Source organism: Aedes aegypti, chromosome 1 (genome assembly GCF_002204515.2).
Source record: "Aedes aegypti strain LVP_AGWG chromosome 1, AaegL5.0 Primary Assembly, whole genome shotgun sequence".
In the NCBI taxonomy this organism is placed as follows: domain Eukaryota; kingdom Metazoa; phylum Arthropoda; class Insecta; order Diptera; family Culicidae; genus Aedes; species Aedes aegypti.
The window spans coordinates 289814764-289824599 of record NC_035107.1 but is presented as its reverse complement, the minus strand read 5'-3'; the positions used below and the strand labels follow the sequence as shown (position 1 = coordinate 289824599).

The 9836-nt window shown below is 43.0% G+C and overlaps 1 protein-coding gene across 1 annotated transcript; it reads right to left on the bottom strand.

Moving 5' to 3' along the window:
• Positions 1-8072: 8072 nt before the first annotated feature.
• Positions 8073-9539, bottom strand: LOC5565992 (palmitoyl-protein thioesterase 1). The gene is made up of 4 exons (XM_001650310.2): positions 9284-9539; positions 9078-9223; positions 8848-8936; positions 8073-8779 (listed from the first exon to the last, which is right to left on the bottom strand). Exons 1-4 carry the CDS (start codon positions 9390-9392, stop codon positions 8224-8226), a joined length of 900 nt encoding a protein of 299 aa, XP_001650360.2. The 5' UTR covers positions 9393-9539; the 3' UTR covers positions 8073-8223.
• Positions 9540-9836: the final 297 nt, after the last annotated feature.

The following is a 9836-nucleotide window of genomic DNA, read 5'->3' as shown; positions in this document are numbered from 1 at the left end:
CGTCGCTCTTATCAGTCTCGTGAGCTTCCCGGGAAAGCTGTTCTCGTCCATGATTTTCCATAGCTCTACGCGGTCGATACTGTCGTATGCCACCTTGAAATCAATGAAAAGGTGATGCGTTGGGACCTGGTATTCACGACATTTTTGGAGGATTTGCCGTACAGTGAAGATCTGGTCCGTTGTCGATCGGCCGTCAACGAAGCCGGCTTGATAACTTCCCACGAACTCGTTAACTACGGGTGACTTCTTCTTCTTTTCTGGCGTTACGTCCCCACTGGGACAAAGCCTGCTTCTCAGCTTAGTGTTCTTATGAGCACTTCCACAGTTATTAACTGAGAGCTTACTATGCCAATGACCATTTTTGCATGCGTATATCGTGTGGCAGGTACGAAGATACTCTAGGCCCTGGGAAGTCGAGAAAATTTCCAACCCGAAAAGATCCTCGATCGGTGGGATTCGAACCCACGACCCTCAGCTTGGTTTTGCTGAATAGCTGCGCGTTTACCGCTACGGCTATTTGGGTGACAGACGACGGAATATGATCTGGGATAATACTTTGTAGGCCGCATTTAGAATGGTGATCGCTCGAAAGTTCTCACAATCTAACTTGTCGCCTTTCTTGTAGATGGGGCAGATTACCCCTTCCTTCCACTCCTCCGGTAGCTGTTCTGATTCCCAGATTGTGCCTATCAGCCGGTGCAGACAAATGGCCAGCCTTTCCGGACCCATCTTTATGAGTTCAGCTCCGATACCATCCTTACCAGCAGCTTTATTGTTCTTGAGCTGGTGAATGGCATCCATAACCTCCCTCAAAGTGGGAGCTGGTTGGTTTCCATCTTCCGCAGTACTGACGAAGGCTTTTCCTCCGTTGTCCCGTCCTTCATTGCCTGTGCTCTCAGCACCATTCAGGTGCTCGTCGAAGTGCTGCTTCCACCTTTCGATCACCTCACGCTCGTCCGTCAGAATGCTCCCATCCTTATCCCTGCACATCTCGGCTCGCGGCACGAAGCCGTTGCGGGATGCGTTGAGCTTCTGATAGATCCTACGCGTTTCCTGAGACCGGCATAGCTGTTCCATCTCCTCGCACTCCGTCTCCTCCAGGCGGCGTTTTTTCTCCCGAAAGAGGCGGGTCTGCTGTTGCCGTTTCCGTTTATAGCGTTCCACGTTTTGCCGGTTCCCTTGCTGCAGCATGACCACCCGCGCTGCATTGTTCTCCTTCAAAACCTCCTGGCACTCCTCGTCGAACCAATCGTTCCGTCGACTCCGTTCCACGTACCCGACGTTTCTCTCAGCTGCATCGTTGATGGCTGCTTTTACTGTTCTCCAGCAGTCCTCAAGAGGGGCTTCGTCCAGCTCACCCTCTTCCGGTAATGCAGCCTCGAGGTGCTGCGCGTATGCCGCTGCGACATCCGTTTGCTTGAATCGCTCTAGGTCATACCGGGGCGGCCGTCGGTACCGTACGTTGTTAACGACGGAGAGTTTTGGGCGCAGTTTGACCATCACCAGATAGTGGTCAGAGTCGATGTTAGCGCCACGATAGGTTCTGACGTCGATAATGTCGGAGAAGTGCCGACCATCAATCAGAACGTGGTCGATTTGCGATTCTGTTTGCTGTGGTGATCTCCAGGTGTATCGGTACGGAAGGCTGTGCTGGAAGTAGGTGCTACGAATGGCCACATTCTTGGAGGCGGCGAAATCAATTAGTCGTAGGCCGTTTTCGTTCGTCAGCCGGTGGGCGCTAAAGTTTCCAATCGTTGGTCTGAATTCCTCCTCCTGGCCAACCTGAGCGTTTAGATCTCCTATTATGATTTTGACGTCGTGGCTTGGGCAGCTGCCGTACTCGCGTTCGAGCTGCTCGTAAAAAGCGTCTTTATCATCATCAGTGCTTCCGGAGTGAGGGCTGTGAACGTTTATTATGCTGAAGTTGAAGAACCGGCCTTTGATCCTCAACTTGCACATTCTATCATTGATCGGCCACCACCCGATCACGCGTCTCTGCATATCACCCATCACTATAAAAGCTGTTCCCAGCTCGTGTGTGTTGCCACAGCTTTGGTAGATGGTATGGTTACCTCTAAACGAGGTTACTTCTAAACGTTCACCGGAGCAATGGTGCAGGTGACCTTGTGTTTCTCCGAGATAATCGGCTGCCCTTCTTCAGTCTATACCTTGGCTTAATAAGGGTGGGATTATGAATATGTTGACATTTAATTTAAATTATCACCTATATGGATTCGCATTATGCGTTTTACACAGTGTATTCTGTGCTCTTTCGCCTTTGGCGACTTTAAATAGATACCGATCTGGTTTTTTCGTTGCTGGTCTTTTTCGTGCTGAGATTCCAAATGCTTAATCCTGCCTAGTTTGGGTAGTGGCTACGGTTAGGTTAGCTCAGATCAATCTTCAGCATAAAAGAACAGCAACGATCAATCTTTGCAGACTCATGCAAAATGGTGCAGCCCAAGTGGCGCTAGTTCAAGAACCTTACTTTCGTAGAGGGAACTTCTATCTAGGTAACCTTGTGGACTCAGTTTTTGCTACTTTCAGCAAACTTGAAATTGCAAACTCGCGCTCCATGCCCCGCGCATGCGTGCTCGTTAATAAAGCAATCGTTGCTACACTCATTTCTGAGTTAACTACCAGAGATGTATGTGCTGTCACAATCGATGTTTCTGTTGGTGACCTCAACAGGAAATACGTCTATTGTTCGGTATATTTACCACATGATGAACCATCCCCAACGGATGACTTCAAACGAGTTGTCGTACACTGCGTAACAAAAGGCCTTCCGCTGATTGTGGGCAGTGATGCTAATGCTCATCACATCATCTGGGGCAGCTCAGATATCAATTTGAGAGGCTCCAGTCTGATGGAATACTTAAGTAGTACAGACCTTGGATTACTTAACATAGGCAATCGCCCAACCTTCATGGTTTCTAATAGAGAAGAAGTGTTAGACATAACGCTCTGCTCGAATAGAATCAGTCACGAGTTGACGAATTGGAATGTATCAGATAAAGATTCATTATCTGATCATCGCTACATCTTCTTTGAACATTCAAATGTAACTTCGCAGACTTTGCCTTTTTGGAATCCCCGGTCAACAAACTAGGAACTCTATATTGAATTGGTTGCGACCAAATTTCATGGATATTCTCCGTCCATTGAAAATCCAAGTGATCTGGATGATGCAGTTGATACTACAACATCCTACATTATGGAAGCTTTTGAAGAAGCATGTCCTCTGCGGTCTGTAAAGACTACAAGAGGGACCCCATGGTGGAATTCCGATTTGAATAGACTCAGGAAACAATGTAGAAGGAGTTGGAACAGACGCCGTTCAGCTGGATCAGAGTCGTTCAAGTCGGCTCGCAAGGCTTACAAGAAGGCTCTTCGTTTTGCTGAACGATCCGGCTGGAAAAACCTTTGTACAAATGTTTCCAGTTTGAGTGAAGTCAGTCGGCTGAACAAAATCCTTGCAAAATCTAAGGATTTCCAAGTGAACGAAATTCGCTTACCTAATGGTGACTTTACTTCTTCCGATGAAGAAGTTTTAGAATGTTTATTCAATACACACTTCCCCGGATGTGTGGACATAGCATCTACGGGTAAACCAAATGTCTTTTCATGTAGTTACGAGTCTCTGGCCTCGGCTTGCAGTATCGTAACTACTGAATCGATTCAATGGGCACTTGATAGTTTTGCTCCTTTCAAATCTCCAGGAGCGGATGGGATTTATCCTGTTCTGCTCCAAAAGGGTTTTGAGTTTATCAAACATGTTTTGAAAAAGCTACTTGTAAGCAGTTTTGCTACCGGGTATATTCCCAGATCCTGGCGTGATATTACTGTAAAGTTTATCCCGAAAGGAGGCCGTGCGTCGTATGACGAAGCGAAGAGTTTTAGACCAATCAGTCTGACCTCTTTTCTTCTGAAATGTCTGGAACGCATTATCGATCATCACATCCGTGATGTTTATTTGGCAAACATGCCTCTTCATGTGAATCAACATGCTTACCAATCTGGAAAGTCCACTGTGACTCTTTTACACAAAGTTGTATACGATATCGAGAAAGCATTCGCTCAGAAGCAATCGTGCTTGGGTGTTTTCTTGGATATTGAGGGTGCCTTTGATAACGTGTCTTTCGATGCCATATTGGAAGCAGCACGAAACCTTGGGCTACCTACAATGATTACCAATTGGATTCATCAAATGCTCAAAAACCGACATCTCTTCTCGACATTGCGTCAAGCAGCGATTCGAAAATTGAGCGTTTGCGGATGCCCCCAAGGGGGAGTCTTGTCACCACTTTTGTGGAATCTCGTAGCAGATACGCTATTGAGGCAACTCAATAATAGCGGTTTTCCAACATATGGATTTGCCGACGACTATCTAGCTCTGATAGTTGGTATGTGCATAAGCACCCTATTCGACCTGATGCAAAGTGCTCTTCAGGTAGTCGAGAGTTGGTGTCGCCAATATGGCCTTTCGGTAAACCCGAATAAAACATCTATTGTTCTTTTTACGGAAAGACGAAACCGCGATGGAATTCGACATTTACGTCTTTTTGGCACTGAGATTAATGTGACTGATCAAGTAAAGTATGTCGGAGTCATTCTAGATTCCAAACTTTTATGGACAGCTCACATTGATTTCAGAGTCAAAAAAGCTTGTATGGCCTTCGGTCAATGCCGGCGAACCTTTGGTAAAACTTGGGGCCTCAAACCCAAATATATCAAATGGACACAACAGTTGTTCGACCAATATTGGCATATGGATGTCTTCTGTGGTGGCAAAAGGGCGAAGTGAGAACAATCCAATCAAAATTGGGCCATCTCCAAAGGATGTGCTTGATGGCGATGTCTGGTGCGTTCTCTACAACTCCCACAGCAGCGCTCGAGGCCCTTTTCGACGTTGCGCCACATATATCTTAAACAAGAAGCACTTTCTTGCTCTTACCGTTTATGGGTACTGGATCTACTGGAGAAAAATCCAGTGAATCGTAGATCTACACACACTTCGTTGTTTCCACTTTTGGTGAATTGGGACAAAATTGTCCTTGCTCCAAGTGATCTCACAATTGCTTGTAACTTTCCTTACAGGACATTTACCACACAATTCCCTTCACGGGAAGAGTGGACGTCTGGCTATTTGGAAAGAAGTATATCAAACAATATAGTATGTTACACTGATGGCTCCCTTCTTGAAGGTAGAGCTGGTGCAGGAGTATATTCTCGTGAGCTAAGGCTGAATCAGTTTTACTCACTTGGTAGAAACTGCACCGTTTTTAAGGCGGAAATATTTGCCCTTATGTGTGGAGTGCAATCAGCACTTCAACAGCGCGTAATGGGTAAAGTCATATACTTCTGTTCAGATAGTCAGGCTGCTATAAAAGCTCTTGCTTCGGCCAACTCAAGGTCGAAGCTTGTTATCGCATGTCGAACTCAAATTGAGGAACTGAATTCAGTCAACTCTGTAAACCTTGTATGGGTACCTGGCCATTCTTCCATCGCTGGAAATGAATTGGCTGATGAGCTAGCTCGCGATGGAGCATCGCATGACTTCATTGGCCCTGAGCCGGCTATTCCAATTTCGAAGTGCTGAGTGAAGCTTCAGATAAACTCTTGGGCGGCAACTCAGCACAAGCAATATTGGAATAGTTTGGAGTCATGTCGTCAAACAAAATTGTACATTACTGAGCCATCTCCAAGGGTGGCGAAGTATTTAAAAAATCTGTCAAAGCAGAATTGCAGTCTCTTAGTCAGAGCGTTGACAGGCCACTGCCGACTCAACTATCACATGGCAAATATTCAGCGTGCTGACTCATTTGTGTGTGATAGTTGTGACTCCGATTATGGAACTTCGTATCACCTGATATGTAACTGACCAGTTTTTGCGCAAATGCGATTCCAATTACTTGGTAAACACTTATTAAGTGAAACTGAATTCAGAAGCCTGAATCTTCAGGACATTCTGTTATTCTTAACCCGCTGTGGTAATGAGCTATAGGCTCTCTTTACGCTCTTGCCATTTAGGGCGCTGTTCGAACCCATTGTGGTATGGAGCTACATGCTCTCAATTCGCTTATACGATTTTCCCTCTTCAAGGGACCCCACTCCTATTTCCTCCCATCTTTCCCTTCCCTTTCCTCTGCCATCGGGTAGATGATGAAATAGGCTCAAATATGGCGATGGCACAAATCTCCCAACTGGTGGGGAACGTGCCTTTGGAGCCGGCCTTCTGATACCTGATACCTGATAAGATCATACTATAAAATCGGTTGGCAAAAAATGTCAGAACCAAATTACCCCCTAATGTTTTATAACTAGCGTTAATAGCTGGTATAGTATGATCCTTGCACATAATTAAAAAGAAATCGATCGACACAACTTCAAATGATGCCTTTTATGGGGCGTATCCATAATAATAATTCCAACCAGATAAATATAGCATTTTTTACTGTGCGTGGTACAATGCTGATAATGACTAACCGCATTTACATGTCGCAATAAGCGTATGTAGTCAAACTTAAGAAATGATCTATCCGGAAATATATCTTAAGATTTAATGCTGCTATCCGTCCTTCTTTTCTGCATATTTTTCTCTGATATTGATTATTTTTAACACATCCCAATCTGATTGACCGTAAAATTAAAATCATCGTAACGAACGCATGTGAAACAAACGATAGTTTTAGGAGGAGAAAGTATAGATACTTGTAGGGGGCTGTCCATAAGCCACGTGGTCATTTTTTTTTTATTTTGCAGATACCCTTCCTTCTTGTGATCTTTTTTCCATACATGTTTTTTTTTTTTCTAATTTGAATGGACCGTGGTCTTTACCCAACTCGAGTTGATTTGTTCAGGAATTATTCCTGTAATTTCTCTAGGAAATACTTTAATATATTTTCTCAGGGTTCCTAATAATATTGTAACGTAAATATTTCCAAGCAATTATTCAAGATTTTTTTAAAACTGCATCCAATTTTATCTTTAGGCTTCACTATCATTTAGAGGAAGCCTAGAGATTTAAAAAAAAATCAGGAAGAAGTTCCGGTGGAAAATTATCTTGGAAAATTCTTGGCGGAACTGTATATACCGCGTGTCAAAACTGGCCAGTTCTGAATTACCGGTCAAAGATATCTCAAGCATCGAGTAAAAACCTGGCTACGCCCATACCCATACGCACCAATATGCAGACAAATTGAAGATTGCAAATGGCTTAGGCTTAGGTCTATGAAATAAATTTCCAATAATAAACATATTCAAACATCTTAATTATTTTAACAAAACAGAAATAATAGTAATAAGACAATACAATCATACAATTTTTCAAAAACTAAATGAGCATGGTTTCACCCTAATGAGCTGTGATGACAAGAGTAGATTATTCATTGCACAAATAAATTGTTGATTATTCTTAGTGATGTACCCATCTTGAACAGTTAAATGGATAGTTTCCGTTTGGGCATTGAGATTGATTACTTTTGAATACTTTCGAAGATGATGTAAATCCGAAAGCAAGTTACGTCCAGTAAGAAAAGCTTCTCATTCTTATTGGAATTCAAGTTTAGTTTCGTTCTCAGTTTCCATACATTCACGTTGAGGTGTCGCTTTATTTTTGAAAGCACTGTATAGGCTGGTCGAATAGAGCATGATATGATCTGCAATCTCTTATTTTTTACTCCTGTTTACAATTTGAACTACCTTGACAGATTTTTTTTTCGTAAGATTACCATGATGCTAGATTTTTGATTCTGATGATTGATTTTTGTACCCATAGTGAATGAAAATAATATTTTTTTCGAGCTCTCACGTTGCCAACACAACACTTCCAAGGTGCCGTCAAGGTGCTTGCCCCAAGATTGTTAGTTCTATTTTCATCTGCTGATCTTCAACCGCCTGTGAAAATCGCGAAAGAAATGATGAAGTTCATTTGAGCCAGTTTGACTTTTTTGTAAGTTAAGTTGTAGCTGTAATTTAAGATATTGTTATTTTTGCATGAAGCACGCTAAAGATGCGTCAATATTATCGATTCCGTTCATCAGATCGATGATTGTCCGTATTACAACATATTTTTTCATCATCATAAATTTTTATTGAATCCATTTAATTCATCATTCTAAATTTTCATTCGCAAATTTATTGCGCACCTAGTGTTAAGTTTCATGATAATATGATAATATATGCAATCAAATTAATTCACTTCTTATCTTATTCTTTGGTTCACAAAAACGGATAGATATTGGTCTTGAACCAATCTTTGGTAAACTGCAAATGGTTTCCCTCACATTCCAAAAACACCAGCTTGTTTCTCTGGTGCATTTCCTGCAACCCTAAACGGTTCTTCAGGAACAGATCCGACTCCTCCAACTTCTGAATATCCCTGTCCTGCCCGGGTTTGTAGTAGCCGAACCACTGCGACTCGATCGGTTGCACAATTTTGTCCTTGGTGAACTTCACCATGACGAACTTGTTCAAACTCTGCAGATTTTCGATGTAGGTTTCATTCACCGTTCGTTCGTTGTTGATGTCAGCCAGGAAGGTGCTGGACTCCTTGTAGACATACTCGTTCAGCGGATCGTGCCAGTAGGTCGCTTGCACCAAATAGTCCTGTACCCATCGAGCATAGGCTGCGTAGTTGAGTAGCTGTCTGAAATACTCACAAGTTTTGCTGCTCAGCGATGGACAATCCGGCAATCCAAATACACCCTGATGTTGTCCCCCAAGGGTGATCAGATTGTTCATTTTAGGAGCGGGGCAGCGTTGAGCAATCGCTCGTCTAGAACAAAGAACAGAATGTCACATCCGCAGAACAGAGCCATAATTATGGATCGAAAATTAACATACAGAAATTGTCCACCCTGAGAGAAACCGATCGCATTGTACCCGTTGGCCAGTTTAGGATCTTCACCCAGCTGCCGGCAAACTTCTTCAACCTGAAAGAACGCAATGGAAATTATTGTGTCTATATATGTAAAAGCGTTTACTATCAAATCACGCACAGCCGAGCCATAATAAACACATTTGAAAGAAAGCGAAAAAATACACCACTTGCAAACGCACAAGGAAATACCAACCTGCCTGTTCGGGTGAATTAAGTAACCACTTTTAAAATCAGTTACGATCGAGTTTCCTATCTCTACCGATTTCACGTACACTCCGAGATCGCCTTCCAAGAATGACTTGAAGCCTCCCAAGCTGAACGGAAAGCAACAAGTATCACCTAAAAAATTACGAAAGTTCAACTTCTAATTGGATGTTCTTCGTCGATTCTAGGTCGTACCCATTCCGTGCCACATTACAATCGGAAGTCCTTCGGTTGCATTGGAACTTCTGGCTTGACATCCTGACAGGACGAAACCAATCATCAGCACTACGACACTCCGTATCATTATCCGAAAAAAAAAATTATGGACTTTGGTTGGATGAGTTGCAATCACAATTTTATTCCTTTCTAAACTCTAGTCACTGTCTATCGCGATTCACAGCCAGACGCATAATGAACTGAAGACGATGCAGTAATTGACTCGAACGAAATGTAAATAAACACAGCTAAGTGCCGAACAGAGAACGCTCACTCTCTCACCACGAGAATGACTTGTTATTTGTAGAGAATGCTTTACGATTCGATTGGGGCTTTTACAGTACTAGTTGACGACATAGAGCTTTCGCTTTTCGAATTTGTTGGGAATCGTTTTTCACCAGATGGCCACCACTGCGGGCGGTGAAAGCTATTCGTTACAAATTCGCCAAAAGGTGAAGATGATTTTCGATATTACAAAAGCTTTCATAATAGGGTCAACGAAAATCAATGAAAACTTAATCAAATTACACTC